Below are 24442 nucleotides of genomic sequence, written 5' to 3'. Positions count from 1 at the left end.
TCTCTTTACATTATCAGAAGGCCTTGGTCACCAGTAGGCTATTAGTAGTTAAGTTTTTGGAGAATCAAACGTTATACATGGATTTCCAACTGTATGGGGAGGCTGGTGCCCCTAACACTCATGTTTAAAGCTGATGTAGCTATACTCATATCAGACAAAAAAGACTTTAAAGCAAAGATTGTAATAAAAAACAAAGAGGGGCACTACCTAATGATAAAAGAGGTCATTTTAGCAAGAAGATATAGCATATATATATATATATATATATATATATATATATATATGCATTCAGCATAGGAGTATAAAAATATAAGGCAAATATTAACAGACTTAAAGGGAGAAAATGATAGCAATACAACTATAAAGGGGATTTTTTAAAGATTTTATGTATTTATTCATGAGAGACACAGAGGCAGAGACGCAGGCAGAGGGAGAAGCAGGCTCCATGCAGGGACATGGGACTCAATCCTGGGTCTCCAGGATCACGCCCTGGGCAGAAGGCGGCGCTAAACCACTGAGCCACCCAGGCTGCCCAATGGTAGGGGATTTTAACAACCCACTTATACCCGTAGATAGGTTATCCAGGCAGAAAATCACTAAGGAAACATCAGCCTTAAAGAATACAGTACATTAAATGGACTTAATAGATACATACAGATATTCCATTTAAAGGCAGCAGAATACACATTCTTCTCAAGTGCACATGAAACATTTTTCAGGATAGATCACATGTTAGTCCTCAAAACAGTTCTCAGTAAAATTATATTAAGCTTCTTTTCTAAACACAGTATGAAACTAGAAATAATTATAAGAAGCAAACTGGAAAAAACTACATTGAGATTAAATAACAGTTTACTGAACATCTGGGAGAATCTAAAATACCTAGGGACAAATAAAAGCAGAAATACAATATACCAAAATCTGTGGGATGCAGCAAAAGTGGGTCTAAGAGGGAAATTCATAGCAATACCAGCCTATCTCAGGACAAGAGAAATCTCAAACAATTTAATTTTACACCTAAGGAACTAGAAAAACAAGAAGAAACAATGCCCAAAGTTAGTAGAAGGAAGCAAATAATAAAGATCAGGATGAAAATAAATGAAATAGAGACTAAAAAGACAAAAGAAAAGATCAGTGAAATTAAGAGCTGCTTCTTTGAAAAGGTAAACAAAATTGCCAAGCCATTAGCTAGACTCATCAAGAAAAAAGAAGCAGGGCTCAAAGATATAAAATAAAAAATGAAAGAGAACTTACAGCTGATACCACAGAAATACAAAGGATCATAGGAAGCTACTCTGAACAGTTATATACCAACAAATTGGACAACCTAGAAGAAATGAGTAAATTCCTAGAAACTTACAATCTCCTAAGGCTTTTATTTGTTGGGAGGTTTTGGAGTACTGACTCAGTTTCATTACTAGTGATATGTCTATTCAGATGTTCTATTTCTTTCTGAAATATAGTGGAATACTGCTCAGCCATAATAAAGAGTGAAGTCTTGCCATTTGTAAGAACATGGACGGATTTTGAGGGTATCATGCAAGTAAAATAAGTTAGAGAAAGACAAATAATAAGTAACATTATGTTTGGAATGAAAGAAACAAGACAGAACAAAACCCAGACTCACAGACACAGAGAACAGATGGGTGGTTGCCAGAGAGGAGGGGCTGGGTGGGGGGTGATGTACAAAATAGGTAAAAGGGATAAAGAACTACAAAATTTCAGTTATAAAATAAGTCTTGGGGATATAATGTATAGCATGTGGAATATATCCAATAATACTGTGTTTAACTTTTTTTAAGATTTTATTTATTTATTCATAGAGACACACACACACACACAAAGAGAGAGAGAGAGAGAGAGAGAGAGAGAGAGAGAGAGAGAGAGAGAGGCAGAGACACAGGAGGAGGGAGAAGCGGCTCCATGCAGGGAGCCCAAATGGGACTCAATCCCCGGTCTCCAGGATCACGCCCCGGGTCGCAGGCAGTGCTAAACTGTTAGCGCTGCCCCCATGTTAACTTTTTATGGGGACAAACGATAATTAGACTTACCGTGGTGATCATTTCACCATGTACACAAATGTCAAATCTCTGTTGTACACTGGAAACTAACAGAATATGGTATGTCGGTTATACCCTCGGTAAAAAAGAAAAAAGAAAAAAAAGAGTAGAGAAAGTAGTAAAATCATATTTATGGCATGTATGGCATATTTGTTTTCTGCATGTAATTATTACCCTTGGAGTACAAGCACAGCAACGTAGACAGGGACAGGAAACAGCATGGAAAACATGGGAACAGTTGTTGAGACATTTTGGTTTTCATGTGTATTTTTCTCTTTATTTTGATATCATTAATATTATTTAATAATACTATGTACTGTGTAAAGAGTACTTTTAAGGACATGGGCTTTATAGTCAGAAGATCAGCTTAAATCTTAGCTCCGTCATGTACTAGCCATGAGGGTAGGGAACTTAACCTTTTTTGAGTGTCAGTTTCCTCATCTCTAAAATGAGGGTTAAAAACCAGCATTATGAGAGTTCTGGGAGGAAAAAGGAGTAAACAATAAAGAAGGCAATTGTTACATAGATGTTCAGTTATGTTTTTTTATGTCTTAAGTTTTTTCTAGAAAGGATTTACAAAGATATACACAGGGGTACACACACATCAGAAAATTTGAAATAAATTAAAAATAGGTTAGGAAGACTTAATAAGGGAAAATAAGAGCAGTTTAATAAATGTTAATTCCCATCACTTCCCCAATTCCTGTCTATTCAAGGTGTAATGGGATTTAAGAATATTCTGTCTCCATTGTTTAGAAAGCAGAGATGAATGAGGCTTGTTTTTCAAAAGCAAAAGAAAAGGAAAAATGAGAATGAGACATCTCCCCACCCCTCTCTACTCCTAAACACAAGACAAGACAACACACACACACACACACACACAGGCACAGCCTCTCATCAGACTTCAAGATGTGTCTGTGGAGTTCCAAGAAAATAACATTTTGGTCTTTTTTTATGGTGAACACATTTGCTTTCCCCACGTAACAAAAGGTATCATTTTGCTTTTAATTATGGGTTGTTATTATGCATTGCTTTTATTTGGCAAAGATGTTTGTTTCAGGAAAATTAATTTAGACAGTTCCATTTTTCAAATAACAATACCTTCTGTCCCAGGCTTACAAAGAACAATTAGATCTGGATTCTTTCCCCACAATCAAGCTGGCAATTTCTTGTGGAAAGTCGTGGTCAATCAGCATGGAATGGAGCTTCCACGAGAGCCAGTCAAATGCAGAAAATAGACTTTTATGGCCTGGCACTTTTACTTCCTGCAGTATATATAACTCTGACATCGTGCAGAGGCATTACTCTGGCTGGGCAGGAACACAGATTAATGTTGCCTCACTTTCGGTGCCAGAATTTTATTCTGAATGTCATGATATTTTTCACAGGAGCTCCACAGTTTCATGCAATTCAGCAAACATGACTGAGGGCCCCGCTCTGTGCCAAGTACGGTGGTAGGAGCTGGAGATACCGATCTGAATCACACAGCATCCTTGCCGCAAGAGCTCCCGGCCGGATGACTCACAGATAATTGCAACCCACAGGGATAACATCTACGGCCAAAGGTAGCACAAGGTGCTGAGGAGCCTTGAAGAGACACCTAACCCAGCCTAGGAGAGGAGGAGGAGGTGATGCTACAAGAGAACAGCCCTAAATAGAGAAGGAGGGGAGGAGAGGCTTGGCAAGCAAGGATTCTTGGAATTAAAAATAAAAGTCTTACCAGACCATGTTCCATGTATATGGAGGTTACGTGTCAAGCACTAGGCTAGCTGCTTTACTTGGGGGGGGGGGTGCTAAACCCATTTCAAAGTATTTTACTGGCTTGCCTGTGATCGTTTAGCCAGTGTGTGGTAGAGACAGATTCGGAGAAGGCAAAAGATCAGCCCATCCAGCAAGTAAGTGGCAAAGCTGCATCCAGGACACCTGGCTCCTGGCTTCCAGGTGTTTCTGACCTATTGCTTGATTGGGTCTTCACCATGGTTCTGTGCAGAGCTACTGTGAACTCCTTTGCACACTGGCTAAATCTCATGAAGAATGGGAACAAAAGGATTTTGTTGAGCACTTACTTGAGTGCAATAAAATCTTTTTAGAAGTCAGATCCTCCAAGCTCATCTACGTAAGTAGGGGAGAGTGACCTTGATACTCTCAAAAATTGGAAACTTTAATATTTTATTGAGTCCTATATTTCATCTTAAAAAAAAAGGTGTGGATTTTATATTATATCCCATAATATAATAATGTCTGTTGTATTATAAAAATTCTGAATGAAATGATGTTTTGGGTTAAAGACTCTTCTTATCCCCGTTTTAGACACATGAAATAAGAGGTTATGTAGTTTGTTGAAGGGCTATCCCACTCATGAGTGTCTGAGCTGGGGTTTGTAGCCATTGTCTGTCCTTTGCTGTCATCCATGACACAGACCTACGGCTTCTTGTTCTGGCCCCAGGGCTCACCACCACCACATGTCACCTATGCTGTGCCCCCGAGGCCCTGTTCAAAAAGTATCATAGGGATCCTAATATAGCTCTGCTGATATTTCGCTGCATGACCTGGCCAAACCCTTCACCCTATATCTAAGGACCCTAAGGAAAGATTTCCCTCAGACCTCGGGTCAGGAAGGGTGGATTCTATAATTCAACCCCCAATTCTGTATTCGGGTTTTTAATTATTTTTTGTTGTTTTGCTTTTCCCTTAGGACATTGGGTATTTTGCTACTAGGGTTTCCAAGATACTGATACTGAGGTTGCTAAAAAGATAAGAGCCAAATTCATACCCTACCCCTAGCAAGTGAACACAGTTATCTTAGGATGTGAGTTGTGAGTTATGACCTCATGCCTAGAACCAGCTGATTTCTCCTGGCCTTGTGGTTCTTTTCCTCCATGTCTTTCGTTACATGGTTTTTATTTTGTGGCATTCTTTCATTTTAAGCTTCTCCAAATTCTTCTTTGGAGTGAGTGTTATATACTAAATTTCATACCAAATATGAAAATAAACAAACAGTTGATGTTTCCGGGAGATACCCAGTAGTCTTAAGAACTATTTATTGCTCAAATGGGCCTCATAGCCAATCCAGACTCCTGTCCTATCTTTCCTTAAAAGTTGACACCACTTTCCCAGTGAAAAGTAAAATAGCTTTTATACTTTCAGGGCCATTTCAGTTACCACCACTTGAACGAGGTCCTCTTGATAACTCCTCAGTTAAAGCCAGTTCAAGCAAGTAAACAACATGACACTGGAACTCAAAATAAATTTCTAACAAAATCCTCTCCTGCCCCATTCCCTTGCTTTCCTTAAATTTTTTCTAGGCATCTGTGCTTTTCTAGGCACTGAGATATAGACACAGATCCCTCTTTTTTTCCCTCACTCCACTGAAGGAGGTGTGCAAGCAAATAGTACAGAACAATGTGAACCAGGTGACCTCAAGCTGCTCCCTTTCCCTCCAAGGACTCAGTCTACTTTGCTTTGACAGAAGGTAGTTTTGCTAAGTGATTTCCAAAGCTCCTTGCTCTGACACCCCAGAGGCTGTGTTATGGGATGGCCACTCTCATGCTGCATCCTGGTGACCTTAAGGATGAAGAGTAATACAGTTTTAAAGTATAAGCTGAGGGCATATTTTTTAAACTCTGAAGTTTGATCCTGTAAAAGAAAGTTGTGAGTTGCTCCAAACCTATAAAGAAGGAGCATTTCCAATCATGTAACTTGCTCTGGTAGTAATATAAAATGGTACATCTGCAACAGAATTCTTGAAGCCCTATCAGAAGGCAGATACAGGGAAAATACAGAGGTATGAAAAATATAGCAGCTCCTGACCTGGGAGGAGAAGAAAGGGGATAAGAGATGGAGAGAGGAGAGGTGGAGGTAGGGAGGGAAAAAAAGATCAGTATGTAAACACCTAATTATAATGTGAGACACTATTAAATCAATACCTGGGTGCTATGAGGTCCATGGGTACACTGAACTGTTGGGGGAGGGTGGGGAGCATCTGTCATTTATGTATACATCCTCTCCAGCTCTGAGCTGCACCATCACTTTATTTTTTTAAGATTTTATTTATTTATTCATGAGAGACACACAGAGAGGCAGAGACACGGGCAGAGGGAGAAGCAGCCTCCCTGTGGGGACCCTGATGCAGGACTCGATCCCAGGACCCCAAGATCAGGACCTGAGCCGAAGGCAAGCGCTCAACCCTGAGCCACCCAGGTGCCCCTGCACCATCACTTTAGATTCCATGCCTGTTGTTGCAGCCCCCCCCCCCCCTCACACACACACACACGGCCTCGTATCGCTGGAGCAGAGGGTAGGGGAGCAACAATCTGTCCTGGCAGGGAATCTTCTGAGTCACGACTGGAACAGCCTTCCTCTTGCTATTTTTTGATGCACAGGTCTTTCCTCCAGAGCTGGGGAGGTTACGTCCTTTAACACAAGCCCTACCTCTAACTGTTTGGGGTTTTAAGAATGAGACATGTGTCATTTCTCTCTGGCAGGAATGAGGGTTTCAGCTGTTTATCCAACTCTCCTTAAAAACCTGACCTACCCTTCCTCATGTAATCTTTTTTTTCTTTTTTTAAGATTCTATTTATTTATTCATGAGAGACACAGAGAGGGGCAGAGACACAGGCAGAGGGAGAAGTAGGCTCCATGCAGCGAGCCTGATGTGAGACTCGATCCCAGGACCCCGGGATCATGCCCCGGGTTGATGGCAGACCCTCAACCGCTGAGCCATCCAGGTGCCCCCTATATGTAATCTTTGAACACACATTTAACCACAGTCCACTCTGCCGGGGATGCTAAACCCTGTCCTTTCTGTCACGGAATCTAGACTGCAATCAGCATGACAGCAATCAAATATAAACACAGGTAGATGGGGGTGCCTGGCTGGCTCAATCAGTGGGGCATGCAACTCTTGATCTCAGGGCTGTGGGTTTAAGCCCCACACTGGGTGTAGAGTTTACTTTAAAAAAAAATTGGGGATCCCTGGGTGGCTCAGCGATGAGGTGGCTCAGCCCGCCTTCAGCCCAGGGCCTGATCCTGGAGACTCAGGATCGAGTCCCACGTTGGGCTCCCTGCATGGAGCCTGCTTCTCCCTCTGCCTGTGTCTCTATCTCTCTCTCTTTTTCTCTGTGTCTCTTATGAATAAATAAATCAAATCTTTAAAGAAAAAAAAAGTCTTTGAAAGAAGCACACAGGTGAATGTAGAATTCCATGCTATGACCACAGTGAAGGAAAAGGACAAAGGGTCCCTCACTCCTCAGTGTGGCCTTGCCACTCCCTGCGTGCCGGGCTGTTCCCATTGTGCAGCATCCCCCACCACAGCTCACGCTGCCCCTCGGCCTACAAACCTGGGAGTCAGCCAAGATGCTCCCCTCATTTCTCACCATGACGGCTCTCCCAACTAACCAAGCATAGGCTTCAGGGGTCAACAGTATCAGTTTGAATCTAGACTCTTCCACTTAGCAGCTGGGAGCTCGAGCAGGTAATCTAACCTCTCTGCCCTCAGCTTCTTCATTTGTAAAAAGGGGTAACAGTGGCTGCCTCAGAAGGTGGCGAGCCCTGGCACGTAGCAAGTGCTCAGTGAACAGCGGGGGCTGCAGCCCTCGCTGCTAGTCATACCACTTCCAAATGGCTTTGCAGCTTCTGTGCTTCTCTCCATTTCCACTTGCCCTGCCTTGTAGAGACTGCTAGAGGCTGAACGAAAATGCTCCTTTAAGCTGCCCCGGGGATGAAAGCCACTTGCATGCCTGACTTTTCCAAGAACAGGAAGCTCCCAGCAGAAACCACTCAGCAAAATATATTGAAGGGATCTCACACGTGCAGCCCCAGCTTTTGTCTGCCACCCCAGTCTGCTTCCTGCGGAATTAACCCCTCGGAATTAACCCCTCGTCGGGGATTCTCTTTCTGCCTTGAGTGAGGCTCAGTCTGTCCCCGAGGAAAAGGCTAATGCACTTTTTATTATCCTGATGGGAGTAGGTGCCCAAAGGGAGGCTGAGCCTCAGCCACTGCTCAGGTTCCCCTAGAAGGTGATGGGTTTGGGGATGTCTGGGGTGTATCCGGGTGGCAGCCTGTGGGCCAGGTAGGGCTGGAGGGGTACTTGGAACCCTGATCATATTACCTTTTCTCATTTTTCTTTGGAGCACTTACTATAATTGAGGTTAATTCATGTTACATGATTATTTGCTTCATATGTCTGTCTTTTCCATTTCGCTATTAGCGATCTCTGAAAACAGAGGCTCTCTCTCTCTTGTCCTATCCTCAGGAACATGGCTGGCACAGAGTAGATGCTCTGTTGATGTTTGTTGAATTAACCAACAAATAAATAAGTGAAGGGTCAACGAGTGAGTGCACGGTGCTTTCTGGGAAAGCCACGGTGCATGGCAGTTGTTTAGCATGAGGAGCAGCGGAAAGAGGGCCCTGTCGAGGGCAGGAGGTGGGCTGGGGAGCAGGGAAGGTGACGGTACAGTCAGGCAAGTAGAAGGCGGGCATCCCACGTCAGAGCCGTGTGGGCATGAGCTCAGGGCCTCGAGATGGTGCTTCCCAAGTCTTCATAATCCCAGCTCCATACCCCTGCCCCCACCAGGTGAGAGCCAGTCCTCTAGATATGACCCTGACCCACATGATTAGGCCCACCTTTGTTGTCTGGAGTTTGGTTCTGAACATAATGGGTAACCTTTTGTTTGTTTTCCAACTGTAAGTTTATATTAAAATATGAAAACGACTTTTTCAAATAGCGCATAAAGCCTATGGAGATTTTTCACACCTTCCTTGAATGTCAAGCTAAGAAATCTACTCTTTATCAGAAATACAATGTGAATCATTAAATTATTCTGAGAAAGGAGAAATTTAATTTTAGAATGATCAATTCTACAGCCAGTGAGGATGCCAGACTGAAATAAGAAAGATCAGAAGCAGGGAGTTTAAAGAGAAGCCAAAGGCATGGGAAATACTCTTCTGGGCGCAGGCTGTGCCGGGGGTAGGGCTGGGACGGGGCGTGAGAGCCCTAGATGCCTTGAAAAGGCATCCATGGGGCAGCCTGGGTGGCTCAGCAGTTTAAGCGCCTACCTTCAGCCCAGGGCGTCATCTTGGAGTCCCGGGATCGAGTCCCACATTGGGCTCCCTGCATGGAGCCTGCTTCTCCCTCTGCCTCTCTCTCTCTCTCTCTCTCTCTCTCTCTCTCTCAGTCTATCATGAATAACTAAATAAAATCTTAAAAAAAAAAAAAAGGCATCCATGGAGATGTGGCTCCATGGAGAGGGGAGCAACTGAACAAGAAAGCGGGATTGCAGGCAAAGGAGGGCCCAAGCCCTGGTTCCAGATGTGTGCCTGTGCCCCTGTGCCCCCTGGTTCTGGACGGTGTTGATCTGCAGGTCTACCCTGGGATGGCCGGCCTCTGGCTCGACGGGAGAATGCACAGGGATCCTGGTGCTCTTATTTAAATCATCTCCAGTCTATGCCACGAAAGACTGACTTTTCCCCAAATAGCTATTCTGCATGAAACACAGAAAGCAAAACAGAACACATAATCAGCGACTATTCTCTTCTACCACGCAGAACCCCACACATCAAACCAGCCCCTGAGCTCCCAGAACACCACGTCCCTTTCTCATTCTGAGAAGTAATTGCAGTGCAGTTCGTGACCAAAATGAAAAGTCCATTTTTAACCATAGCCTCATAATTATCCATCTAGATGAAGAAGGCCAAAGTCTCTGTGGTCCAATCCCTCGGTCCCCAAGGCAGAAACAGGATTCTGAGAAAAATTTGGGAGCCAGTGTGTGTATGTCTACTGGGAAAGAGGGGAACAAAACTAAAGACCTCTTCTGATGATTCAGTAGGGCCCGGTTTAGTTGTCATTCTGGTAACAGGTGAGCCGCAGATCTTTATGGAGCATCATCTGTTGGTCAGACACTGGGCTACCCGCAGGGAACAGGGAGCTCACGGTGGAGAGGAGAGGAGTAGGTAGGCCAGGGAAATGCAATGTGATGGTGCTCCGGTGGGGAAGGTCAGGGGCATAAGGACAAGATCCAGCCGGCCTTTGCAGATCTAGACAGACTTTACAGAAGGGTGGCATGCTAGTCAAGAGCTGGGTAACAAGTAGAAATTAGCCAGGCAAAGCAGGTTGGATGCAGGATTATTGTTCCAAGAAGAGGGGATTGTGCCTAGAGGTGAGAGCACAGCAGATTTGGGGAACTAGAAGTGGTTCATCATGGCCAGAGCTCAGAGCCTGAGAGAACAGGAGCTAGCAGGCAGAAACCAGATCATGGACATTGTCCAGTAACAGCTCAAAGGTTACACTTTTTCCAGTAGGAACCCTGACAAGTTTTGAGATGTGCATTCTAGAAAGTTCACTCTAGGTGCAGCTGCAATGTGGACGAATGGAAGAGACAAGACTTGAACTAGGGAAGCCAGTTAAGATGCTGTTGTAAAAAACTAAGTGCCATATGGTGAGAAGGCCAGAGTCTTACCCTGAGGGAGGGCAGAGCCGGAGCTGGGACTCATGATTCCTGGCTTTCGGCCAGGGTGCTTGCTCCCCTCTCTGCCTGGTGTCTCCCCTCCCCTCCAGCCCATGTTCGGAGGGATTCTTTCTCTTTTTCTCAGCTTCCCCTTCCTGTTAGTCTCCTGCAAGTTGGTCTACACTCTTTTTATGGATGAGGTACCTAACTGCCAGCCAGCCTAAGTAGCATGCCTAGGACAACACTGCTCAGTGATGACAAAAATCAGGATTCACACCCTTGTCTCATGTTGAGTTTGACTCTTTCTGCAGAACACTCTCTGAAACTGCTGTGAGAGGGGCTTCAGATACGAAAAAGGAAGACCTTCCTGGTTGGATATTTCCTGGAAGAGTCTTCCCCGTATTCAGGGGCCTTTGTCTGCATCATGAGGCTGCAGTCACTGGGCTTTACAAACTGCCTCCTTGCAAAACAAATTACCAAGTAGTATTCTACTGATTATCTTGTTGATTAATGCCACCTTCCCTGAAAAAGGGGCTAGAAACAAAACCACAATTTTAAGAGCAAACATATCCATTATGACAAGAAATATATGTGATTTGCATTCTCATACGTCAGAACAAAGACTCAGCCTGAGACAAAAAATATAAAATTGCACGAGATTAAAAAGTACTTCATTCATTATATATAAATAGGATCTCGTTAAATTAAACACAAGCAAGAAAGATGACAAGAAAGTACACCAAAATGCTAACTGTGGCTCTCTCTCAGTGGTGGTATTTTGTTAATTTTTACTTTCTCAGTTTTCTGGGAATTTGGAAAATTATTAAAAATAAGCATGTGTTGTTTTCATAATTACAAAATTTTTAAAGATGGATTGTTGAACTTGAGAAAGCAGTAGGTTTCCTTGAGAATAATTGAACCCATAAAAATCCAAAATTCCTGAGTAAGGTTTCTAACTGACCCATTTTTCAGTATTTTCACCCTTGGAGCAGTTATCTGTGACTGGAATTGGAGTGACACCGCATTAACGAAAGAGCTTCCCCTGACTGCATGGGGGAGTCAGGATAACTCCCGGAGCAGGTGTGCTGGCCAAGAGTTCCTCAAGCATCTGCTCTAGGTACCTGGCTACCCTGGCTGGAACCCAACTTGGAGAATGTTCCTGTTGCCCTGGGAACCCCCCACACCCAGGGTCTTTATGCAGTCGTGACTCGGTGCTTACCATGTCGTGGTCAAGCACAGAAATGGGTGTCTCTGGATATCTGTCGGGCAGCACCTTTACCAGGGAAGGCAGTGTGCAGAGCCCATGCACAGCCAAGGGTCTCTGTCAACTCGTGCCTGGCCCGCCTGGCGTACCCCCACTTCAGGAGGCCCCGAGATATGTGCGGGAATTCCTTCACCTGAGAAGGAAGTTCTCCCCAAACGCCCCTTAATCCCAGGCGTGTGCACACAGGTGCACACAGGCACACGCCACTGCTGGCACACCCATGTAGGCTGCGCGTATCCCGCCGCCCAGGCAGGTGGGTCATGTCTCCTCTCCACAGGACAGGCCCCCATCACTCTCTGTCAGCAGCTGACTCCGATTTGGTTGCCGTTCACCCCAGCGCACCCCACTGTCTCCATAGCTGCCTGTACATTACATGCAAGTCATGCACCCTAATCTTATAAACATCGCACCGTTTTCGTTGACGGTCCCAAATGATGACAGAGGCCGACTACTGAGTGATGAAAAAATTCTCCTGCGCTCCATCCCTTTTATTTTTGAAGAACTTTGACAGAATTATTTGGATATTCCAGTTGCTTAGGGAAACTCATTGCACAGTGATTCTTGCAAGAATCTTTATTTTTGCTTTTTCATTCTCACCTACACACGGAAAAGGCAGATCTTGCAGTCCTGCCTTAAGAGCTGCAGTCTAAACAATAGCCTACACGGCCGTGCTTAGGCCACTAGGTGGTGCACACACATGTCTGTGCACTGGAGGTTCGGTGGGCCTGTCACCTGGTTAGACTGACTTCCCCACCACGGGAGGGGTACCGAGCAGGAGCTGCTGGAGTCCGAGAGACACAGTGATCCTGTGGGTGGGGGGGGAAGAAAGAGGGTCTCCTATGGGAGGTGGACAGCAGTACTGCTGGCTGTGCAGAGGACAGGAACAAAATCATAAAGGCAAGAAAGCCTAAAGACGTGGCGGAGGGAGGCCTCTATAGCAGAAGGGGCTTGGTGCTTTCCATGCTGACTGATTCCTGCCTAACGGGGCCGCAGCAGAGGGAGCGACACAACAGTTGAATCATTTGAACCAGATGACCTCAAACATTCCTTCCAGACCTTTGTGCTGGCGCCGGAAACGGATGAAATGCCAGTCTTATCCCTGGGTAAGGACCTCAGGAGAGAAGCAGAAGAAACAGTTAAAACAGGGTGTGATACAAAAGGTTGGCTTTGCAAGATGCATCCGAAGAACAAAGCGTGAACTGTTCAAAGGACAGAAGGTTTGGAAGTCGGTGTGCAGAGAAGACGTTGTGGGCGTCTCGAGCAGTGAGGGATGGGGGGCAACTCCAAGAAGGCAGAAGATGACGAAAGATTAGGCAGAGAGAACAGCATGAGCAAAGGCATGGGGTGGGAGGGTTAAAAGGATGATGTGGATCTCAGGAATGCTTCATTGAATTTAGCAAATGCTTCCTGAGGGCTACCGTATGCCATGGACTGATAAATACACCGTCCAGGCCCTTGAGATGCTTTCCAACCGTGTGGAAGACACGCATCCCCTGAAAATTGCAATGTGAGAGGAGAGCCGAAAATGTGGTCCCTTCTGCATTCGGACTCTGTCCTTTGAGCCCCCGCGTGGTCTACAGGGATTCTCAGGGATCGCTGTGTACCAGAAGAGGGAGCCCACGCGCACGTACCTGGTTGCATTGGACTCCCTATCCCTAAAGGTATTTCACTCCCTCATTCTGTGGGTGTGAAGTTTGAGGCCAGAGACATACAGTAAGCTGTCCACACTCCACAGAGAAGCCAAGACACCAGCCCATGTCTGTCTGCCTCCTGTCAGGTTTTCTTCTCTTTTTTTTTTTTCTCCACTGGAGTCTGGACACAGAGTCACCATTTAGAGACAGCACTTAATTAGGACATAGACTTTTTTCACATAAATAAACTTCTTTCACCAACCAGTCATCACAAAGTCAGGCTCATGGAACAATAGGGAGACACGCTGTATTCTTTCCTCATGCATGAGAGAAGCGCCGAGTCACACAGGTTGGCCTTGGCAAAGGCAGCTTGAGCCAGTCATGCTACTGGCCTGGTTCTGTGTTTGGGAGGGAAGGCGGTCTGGCTCCAGCATTCCTTCTAGCTTGTGGGTGGGGGTGTTTCTTTTCAGAGTGAGGATGTGTGTTCACAATGTAGGTCAGTGACATATTGGAGTTGCATTGTTTGCTTGAAAATGTCAACTGGAATGAGTTAGGAACTGGCAGGAAAACACTGATGTTGACTGAGAAGTCTGAAGGGATACAGATCTGCTTTTAGGCTCATGAGAAGTCATTGAAGTAAGGGGTAGAGAAAATCTTAAAAAGGTTTTGACCGGCACAGATCAGAGTTAGAGGAGGAAGAATACATGAGGGCAAGGAGATTTGAGACCAGGTCTTATGAGGAAAGGACATAGGAACTGGGCATATTTAGCCTGGAGAAGACATAGATGTGCAGATGCCCAAACTTTTGTTGTGGGCCGAGGCAACTAGAAACAGTGATGATGTCACGGGGAAGCTGCTTTTAACCCCGCTCAAAGGAGTGCTAACCAACTGATAAGAAATAGGGAGTTTCTCATCAAGAAAAGGGATGAAAAAAGCAGTTCATACAACTTGGTGTAGTCATTGCAGAAGGGATTCCTATCCTGATAGCAGGTCAAACCCAATGACCTTTGAGCTCCAATTATCCACAATTATTTTTTCTTTAAGATTTTTATTTTAGACAGAGAGAGAGAGAGTGCGCATGTGAGTGGGGGCGGGGAAGGAGAGGGAGAGAGAGAATCTAGGGCAGACTCCCTGCTGAGCATGGAACCCAACACGCGGCCCCATCCCAGGACCCTGAGATCATGACCTGAGCCGAAATCAAGAGTCAGGCCCTTAACTGACTGACCCACCCAGGTACCCCCCAAGTGTCCATAATTCTATGAAAAAGGAAGAAATAGCTTATATAAACCAAGGGTTACATGGACGATAGTGATACCAGCACCACCAACACAATACTGAAGATCTTTTTACTGAGCCTCTGTTAAGTATCAGACACCATCATAATGATTTATGCATATCGTTATATTTTCGACTTTCAAGCCACCATCAGAACTGACTGAGTTCTAATCCTGGCCCTGCCATTTAATGAAGATGTGGTCTCAGGCAGATAATTTTCCTCTCTGAACCTCATGCGATACCAACCTCGCCCTATTGCCAAAAGTATGAAAAGAAATGTTACGTTAAAGCCCCTGGTACCCTGCCTGGCCTATAGTTGTTACTCAAAAAGTGTTTCTGCCTTCCCATTTCTGTTTAAGCAGGATTTCAGGAAATTGTTGTCCATTCTTGGAGAGAGGCAGGATAGAGCAGATGCAGATATGGTGAAATATGGCAAAGAATCCATTAGAAGAAATATTGGATAATCAGAAGCTCCTACAGTGTGTAGCCTAGAGCAGTGATTCTCAAAGTGGAGTTTGCTTGGTCCCCTCTTGAGAAAAAAAAAAAAACGGATTTCCAGAACTGCTTATGGAAAATCAAGTGTAGAAAAGAGAAAGAAGTCCTCTGAGGCTTAATAAATCCTGACTTAAATCTCTCAGAGAGTTGCTCACTAACCCACCCCCAGCCTCCAATACCCACTTCTCTGTCTTCATGGTTCCCATAACATCCAGTTCGGGACAGAGCCTCCCTGTAGGTATGCTGTGATGTGGGGCAAGCCCACTGAGATATTGATCTCCTCAGCCCTTGGATCAGCAAGTGCTAGAGGCCTTCAAGCATAAGCAGCCTCATCCATATGGCCCAGTGTGCCAGACAGATATTTGCTGTGATTGTCGTATGGTACAAGGAGATAAGGATTCAATTAGAGAAGGAATGGTTTGATCATCAGTAATTAAAATTGTCATAGCATTGCTGAGTAAATTAAAAAAATAAACCCGCCCAGGAGTACTTTGGTTACAAAGGAATATAAGGAGGGTGGCAGTGACATGAGGTCCCAAGGCAAAGAGGATTGCCAGGATATGAGACACTTAACCAGCGCAGCCAGTGTGAGCAAAGGCCACGGGTACAGAGGAATGAGCCCATGGCCTTTCCCTTAGTAAAGGTTTGACTGGAAGACCTCTAAGACCTCTCACTTCTGACCATCTCGGGTTGAACAAAAAGGCCATCCATTCCCTTTGTCTCTGGGTGCAGTGCCTCCGTGCAGAATTGTGAGTGAGCACCATATTCTCCACCTTATACCCTGCTCTGTGTGTCGGAACATCTCTTTTGCATTTTCCCCCTTGAGCTGCTAAGCACAGTTTGGCTCTGGCTCAATTCAGTGATCTCACACTATGTTTTCTTTTGCAGCAACAGCGGCAGCTTGACCTCCTGACAATAACCAGCCCCGGTGAGTAGGTGCGGCCATGCTGCTTTGGCTTTTTCCCTTGTTTCCCAGAGTGATGCCTGGTGGCCTTACCAAATGCAATTCCTGCCCTCCTCCTTTGAGTCCCTGGATGAACAGCTGAACTCTTGGTGCCATGAATAACCCTTCTCCCTCCATCCTCTGCCCCATGGGCAGTTGTTTTGTTCCCTCCCTCCCAGCTCTGTGCTACGTCCTCTTGACTCTGCAGATGACAGGGATGATACTGTGGTGTTGCTGCATATTCCAGGGGCAAGTTCTCCCCAGATCACTCAGTGAACTCAACTGTCAAAGAAGTGTGCTGGTCTCATGTGAAATAAGTTTTGAAATAATGGGGAACAGGGAAACTGCCTGGCAGGGAGCATGGGATGGAGGAAGGATGGCTCATGAGGAGGGACTTGTCTGGGAAAGTGACCAGGTTTGGCCTTTTGTGCTGAGGGTCAGAACATCTCTTGTCTCACACTTGAGGGGAAGGTCAAGTTCCCCAACAAAGCTGTGGCCATGAGATTAAAAGGTCCTTTCTTCCTCCTAAGCCTGGCATCTAGCCTCTAAGCCTGGTTGAGTAGTTTAGTGTTGCCAGCGAGGTATTTTATTTTGGTTTGAGAACTTGAGGCAAAACTGCCAACAAGAGATGCTATTTTGTCTTGGGAGCCAAGAGATGATGATGCTAGCAGGGAAGTGAGCATTCAAGAATGGGTGTGGTGGGTCATCTTTGTCCATTCAAAATATTTAACAGCCCTGGTGACGCCCTGCTGTGCTAGGCATTAGCACTTTGGTTCCTGGACTATGGGAAGATGGCATCCTGGGAGAGGGGCAAGTGTGACAGTGTGGTCACATGGAATGGTCGGGGGCTCTAGGAGTGGCTAATTACTGATAAAATATGGAGGCCATTTCAATATTTTGGCATCCAGTATGGCTGTACCACGTTATCTCTGCCTTTTACCAAGCTTGCCATGCTGTATCTGGGTGTCAGGTGGCTCACTTACAAAGAGATTGAGAAATTGCCCTCTGCAGGCACTTTCTTAGCACAAACACTAGTTATCTGGTCTCAGTCACTGAGGTATGAAACAGTGACTACAAATGTAAGTTGAATCTACCCAGTTCAGTGACCTTACTGTGTTTCCACCTGATAGAGCTTGGTGAACTTGAGACTTTAGGAGAACAGAGATGAAGTGGTTTGAAAAATGTTTAATCGGTTCTATAGATGAGCTATGTTTAATATATGTGTGAGTAACATATGTAGAAATTCCAGGTCATGGGCTAACATAACTAGAATGGCCCACTGGTGTGACCTGCCAGTCCCTCCCCACTAAGGTGTTGGTGAAGGACTTTCTTCGTCCTGTCCTGTTTGGTTTTTGCCCTCTATAATGGTGTGCTCCACATACACTACCTACATTGCCTGCTTCCACATTCCAGTCTCGTTTGATCACATCCTGATATGATGCTGGTGTATGAATTGGAGGGAGTTCTCCATATGTCTTCGGACCCTGTTTGGCTGTTCTTTTGTACTAGCTCTTTCTGTTCCTAATTGCTGCTGCACAAATTCAAGTAGAGTAATTGTGACTCTGAGTGTACTCCTTTTGGAGAGCTGTGGAACCGTAAAATGCTAAGCGCTGCCAGAGTTTGGAATGGTTTGTAATTTACCTACTTTTAGATATGAAAAAAACATATCTCTTGGGTCAAAGCTTCTCAGAAGGTGTGTTGTGGCACACTGGTGTACTGCATGTTGGCTGCCTTTGTGTGATATTGTGAGATGCGCTCTTGTGTACTATTGATCCACTTATCTCTAAGGGACCCAGGTAGGACCTGGGCAGCTGGAGCCCCCAAGGTGATAGCCTCACTCCAGTGTGCCAAACAGATATCCATTTGTGCCATGATATGGAAAGGTGAGGAAGCACCATTAGACCGTGTATTATCCGGACAACTCTATTCCATGTCAAAATCACATTCCTTTATTGTTATTGACTGCCGCTCACTTTTAAAGTCCTCCCTATTCCCTGTCTTCAGAAGTTGTGGCAGCTGTCAGGGGGCTCACACCCTCTCTGGGACTGCCGGGAGGAGGTCCTAGCTTGTCTGTGCTCCTCACCAGACCACCCTCAACATAGAGCTGCAGTCTGATGGTGCCACTCCTCATAGACTAAGAGCTTTCAGAAACATTCGTTGGGAATTTGGAAGCCTTAATAATCTGTATTATCTTCTTTTCTTATTTTGTTTGTGGGGAATAATTTGGAATATACAGAAAAGAGAAGAAGTAGTATGTACAGCCTTTTATTGCCTCCTCCCCACCAAACACCTTGGCTTTATCATACCAACACTGAGCCATCTATGCCAGAGAGCCCCTATTTAAATTTATATAGTTGAGACTTTTCTATACTCTCACCTGATTGCAACTTTCTCCCTTCACCCTATAAATAACCACTATAATAAATGAGTTTTTTCAATACCTCCATATACAAAAATAAAATCGGTATAACTGGTATTCTTTTACAAATTCCTCTAAGTGATGTCAAACTGTAAATGGCATTCCATGACTTTTCTCCTACTCATTATCATATTGTAGAGATTGATTCAGGTAGATATATGTACCTCGAGTTCATTCATTTTAACTGCTATATAGTATTCCACATACGATTATATCACAATTTATCCATCTTATTGATCTTAATTTATGCTATTTCTGTTTTTTTTTGTAATTGTAAGAAATGCTAATAAGAGCATTTTTGTGCATGTATCCTTATGTAAAAGTGTGAGAATTTCTCTAGGACATATAGTTAGGAGATGAATTATTGATTATGTGCATCCTCAAATTTACTACATAATGGCCGATTGTTTTCTAAGGTAGTTGAGCAAATATATACTTCTAGCGGCAAAGTATAAGGGTTTCTGCTTCTTTGAATGCTCAGTACTTAAAATTCTCGGACTTACAAAATTTTACCTATCATTATGATAAACATGAAGTGATATCCCATTATTTTTATAATATTTGTTTCCCTGGCTACCAATAAGGTTGAGTATCTTTTCATATGTTTATTGACCACTTTGCTTTCTTCTTTGGGGAATTGACTTTTTGTATCCTTTTTCCATTTTCCATTGGGTTGTCATTTCTTTTTATTGATTTATAGTTCTTTATTATTCTGAATATCAATACTTTGTCATTTATATGCATTGAAAATATCTTCTTTCAGACTATGTCTTGTGTGTGTGTGTTTAAAATTAATGTACTTTTACATGGAAGATTAAAAAACTTTAATGGGGTTAAATTAATCAATCTCTTGCTTTACGAGCTTTGCTTTTATGACTTATTTAGGAAATCTTTCTCTACCTGGATATCATTTTCTTCTGTATTTACTGCTAAGAATTGTCAAGTTTTGTGTCATACTTGGGTCTTTATCTCATTTAGCACTGATCTTTGTGCATAATATGACTTAAGTATTTAATTTTTTTGTTTACATATGGATAACCCATTGTCTCAGCACCATACAACTAGTACATCCTTTCTCCCACTTATTGGCAATTACATGTCTGTCATACAGCAATTTTCCTATACACGGAATCTGTTTCTGATCTCTCTGTATTATTATTCCATTGGTCTGTCATACTTATTCTGCATTAACTCCATGCTGTCTTTATAATAAATCTTAATTTTAGTATTATCTTTATAATTACTAAGGAGACATCCTTTTCCCTTTCCCTTTCATGGTAATCATTTGGAAACACTGTTACTTGTTTTTTTAAAAAATAAAATCTAATAATCCGTGTATTGTAACAGGTGAATTTATAATCTATTGTATTTATGATAATAAATATAAATATATTTGTATGAATACCTACCACCATATTTGTGCGGTCTACCATTCATTTCCTTTTTTCCCCCCTTGTCCTACCTTTTTGGTATTATGTTTTATATATTACCTGCTTTCTCCCTGCCCCATCTACAGATTTGGACGCTGTTTATTTTGTTTCTAACCTAAACTGGTTACCCTTTGAATATACATTTCATGATGTATTTTCATACAAAATCTACAGCCTTTGACAAAATTAGCCTTTGTAATATGCAGAATAAAAGATGGACTACTGAAGTACCTGGCTGGCTCAGTCAGTAGAGCATGTGACTCGTGGTGTCGGGGTTCTGAGGTGGAGCCCCATGTTGGGGGGAGAGATTACTCAAATAAATAAACTGAAAGAAAATGATACATTATTGTTGAATGGTGCTGAGACAATGGGTTACCCATATGCAAACATATTTTAACCCTTATTGAAATCTGCCCTGCCACCACCTAGAAATTATTATTATAAGTTAAACTTAGAAGTTAAACTTTTGCAAAAAAGAAAAACAATATTTAGTAATAGCAATGAGCTAATTTACTTCTCCTATGCAGCTTATGGAGTTCTGTGTTCCCCTGCTTTTTATCCCGAGATTTCCTGTGTGACCTTATTAAAGTAAATCCTTTAATAGCTGTTCCGTGAGAGTCCATAGGCAATCCTCTTAATCTCTGTATGTCTCTATTTTGACTTCTCTTTGGAATAATAGTTTGGCTAGGTATAAATTTTACTTTGAGAAAGACTTTCCTTTGTACCATGAAGATTTTTTAAAATTTTCCGACATACATTGTTGCTGATGAGAAGTCTTCCATTATTTGTTTTTTTATAACATCTTTTTTTGATAAGATACAAGATTGCTTTTTAATCTTAATGTTCTGGTTTTTTCACTTTGATGTATATATGTGTAAATTTATTTCTATTTACCCTGTTTGGTACTCTGAGTATACTTCTAACTGAAAATCTATGCCTTTCTTTAATTCTGAGAAGTCATTGGCAAACTTTCTCCTCAAATACTGCTTTTCCCTTATTCTTCAGACTCTCTTCTTCAAGAATTTCCATTAGATGACTGTTGGATTCTCTCAAGTGGCCTTCCATGGCTGTTAACTGATTTTTCATAATTTTTTATCATTTTTTCTTATTGCACTGATTCTGAGATCCGTACAAGTAACTTGCATTTATAAATTCATTTTTTGACCATGTCTCGTCTAGACTTCTTTCCCTGTCTTTTTCAATATTTCAATGACTACATATTTTTAATTTCCAAGATTTCTAATTTTGTTCATATCCACCTGTTCTTGTTTTATTTCTGCCTATTCTGTTTCATAATTTCTTATTCTGTTTTAATGCCTTCATTTGTTTCTCTGAACATCCTCAATATGCTTATTTTAAAATCTCTGCCTGTTCTATAAAATAAGTTTCATCTGGAGAGAATTCAAGTTATAATTGTTAATTTTGTTTAGTATCATTTTTAGCATTTGATTTCTTCATGCATTTTGAAATTTTAATTTGTAGGATCACTTTGAGGAGGAAGTTTTCTGGTTTTCGCTGTCTTCATCACCGACCCCATGCCCTGCAAACCCCTACTGTGCTCACATCTCCCTGTGTGGTATTTTTTCTTGTTAACTTTACCCACATCTCAGTATTGGACCTGGTAAATAATGGGGATATATTGCATGAAGTGACAAAAAGTCATCAGAAGAGGCCGCATTGCTTCTGTTTTCTGTGTCTATATTCCTCACCTCTCTAGGCCTACAATGCACAGGGCTATCTGCCAGAAACTGTGCAGCAGCCTTCATTTTTTTTTTCCTATGCTCATTTCAGGATATGAGAGCCCCACCCTATGACTCTAAGCAGAAGATCTTATTTCTGATCCTCATCTCCCAGAGTACTTTCAGTCTCTGTTATCCCATAGGAGGCAAACTTTAGCTGTTACTTCCTGCTTCTATGTTCAGATCTCAGCAAACAAGTAGGCTTGAGACAACTTACCTTTCACATTTCTGTACATTTCAGCTTTGGGGGAATATATCTCTTACAACAGAGCCCATATATTTTTTTTTCATTTCTTTTTTTCATATGTTATCTAATATTACTATTTGATGGAAATGAATAGACTTATTGAAGCATAACTTATTTAGCCATTTTTTAAAAGACTTTATTTATTTATTTGTTAATGAGAGACACAGAGAGATAGAGAGACAGAGACACAGGCAGAGGAAGAAGCAGGCTCCCTGCGGGGAGCCCCATGTGACACTAGATCCCAGGACCCCAGGATCACAACCTGGGCTTGAAGGCAGACACTCTACCGCTGAGCCATCCAGCCATCCCTTCTTTAGCCATTTTACCCAAAATCTAACTATAGTTTATTCCTTACTTTTTGGAAAGTTTATTCTACAGCCTTTTCAATAAAAGGGAGACAGTATGAAGAATTATTTTCCTCCTATTCAAGTAATACCCCTAACTACCAGACTGAGAACAGAGGCTGTTATTTTTGCACATGTATATACAAATACATATGTAATTTAAAAGATAAAATTCAAATGATACTGTGTAAATTGTTTTATTTGAATGTAGTATGAACATTTCTCAATGTTATTAAGTATTCCTAAGAAGGAATTTCTTATAGTTGAGAGCATTCTATTATAATTCTACTGTTGTATATCCAATTATACCCAATTATTTAATTATAAATAACAACACAGTGAACATTCTTGTATGCATCTTTTATTATTTCTGTAGGAAAAATATCTAGAATGAGAATTACTGAGGAAAGGTGTACATAGTTTACTAGTCATGACAGGCTACATTACACTGAAGTAACAGTAACATCAAAATTACAGAAGCTTAAAAAACAAAAGCTTATTTCTTAGTTTTAGTATATGTCCCTCATGGATTGGAGTCAGCTCTGCTTTACATCATCTTTAGTCCCCAGACCCAAGCATTCTCTGTTTGGAACATAGCTGGGTATCTTAATTTGGGTTCCCTAAAAAGAAAACCTTGACATAAAGATTTCAGTGCAAGACATTTAGTTAGGAGATAATCCCAGAGACCTTGGTAGGAAAGGAAGAAGTAATACTGGAAAAAGAAGAAAGCCCAGAAAGATTCATTATCAAGCAAGGTACCCCTAAAGGCAACTGGAACATCATCAAACTGGGGAACCCTGGAAGTCAGTGTGGAAAATGAGCCTCAGGGTTATCCCTCCAAGAGACAAAGATGTGAGAGTGAGAATGGGTGTGTCAATTCCCTGACACTTCCAGTCTGCTCAAAGTATGGATGTAGCATGTTCCAGTGGCCAAAGAAAGCTCTCAGGATAGAGTTGCAGGTGTTGGCAATTGGAAATTATTCAACATGTGCACACAGAAGTGCCAGAAGAATTTGTGAGGTTGCAGCACCTGCCGTATGGGTCATCATGGCAGACGGAAAGGGAGGGATGATGAGCCATGTACTTACTCTTAAAAAATTTTGGAGGGGGTCACTTCTGCCCACATTTCCTTGGCCAAAGCAAGTCATATGACCACTCCTAAATTCAACAGAGTGGAGATGTAGACTCTTCTCACAGGGAAGGGAATGGCAGGGTGGAGAACTAGAATATCTGGCAATGATTCTTTAATCATACCTCCAGAAAGATTTTCATATTCCCACCATCAGGTTAAAAGTGCTGGTCACAGCTTTAAAAAAAATGGTATTTTTGAGCTATAATTCACGTGCCATCAAATCCATCCCTTAAATGCATCATTTAGTGGCTTTCAGTATATTCACAGAGTTGTGCAACCATCATCACTAATTCAAGAGCATTATCACTACCCCCAAAAGAAACTCTGTTAACTGTCACTCCTTATTTCTGCCTTCCCCCATGCCCTGGAAACCACAAATCTACTCTCTGTCTTTATAGACTTGCTTATTCTGGACAGTTCATATAAATGGAATCATACAATCTACGGCCTTTCTTGACTGGATTTTTCCACGTAGCACAATACTTTCAGGTTCATCCATATTGTAACATGTGTCAATACTTCATTCCTTTTTATTGCTGAATAATATTTCATTGTATGAATATACAACAATTTGTTTATCTACGCATCTATTGATGCATATTCCATTTGTTTCCATTTTTTGTCTATTCCAAAAAATGCTGCTATGGGCATTTGTGTATAAGTCTTTATGTGGATACATGTTTTTAGTCCTCTTAGGGATAGCATTGTTGGGTCATATGGTAAATGTTAGGATATACATTTTTAGGAACTACCAAACTGTTTCCCAATATAACTGTATCATTTTCTGTTCTTATCATCAGTGTAGTACACATCCAATTTCTCCACAGCCTCTCTGACACTTGTTTTTATCTGTCTCTTGATTATAGTCATCCTAGTGGGTGTGAAGTGGTATCTCGTCATAGTTTTTTTTTTAATTTTTTTTAAATTTATTTATGATAGTCACAGAGAGAGAGAGCCAGAGACATAGGCAGAGAGAGAAGCAGGCTCCATGCACCGGGAGCCCAACGTGGGACTCGATCC

General features: G+C 42.5%; 1 protein-coding gene across 2 annotated transcripts in view; it reads left to right on the top strand.

Annotated features, from left to right (window-relative positions):
• The window catches only part of AGBL4 (AGBL carboxypeptidase 4), a 1348432-nt gene that overhangs the window by 1017086 nt on the left and 306904 nt on the right, over positions 1–24442 (top strand). For both annotated transcript variants that reach the window (XM_041739178.1, XM_041739177.1), the window contains exon 6: positions 16058–16097. In XM_041739178.1, the coding sequence (XP_041595112.1) occupies positions 16058–16097 (40 nt within the window). The remainder of the gene's footprint in view (positions 1–16057; positions 16098–24442) is intronic.

The sequence above is a fragment of the Vulpes lagopus genome, chromosome 23 (assembly GCF_018345385.1).
Source record: "Vulpes lagopus strain Blue_001 chromosome 23, ASM1834538v1, whole genome shotgun sequence".
NCBI lineage: Eukaryota > Metazoa > Chordata > Mammalia > Carnivora > Canidae > Vulpes > Vulpes lagopus.
Note: the sequence above shows the minus strand (reverse complement) of the source record. Positions and strands in the feature narration are given on the sequence as shown.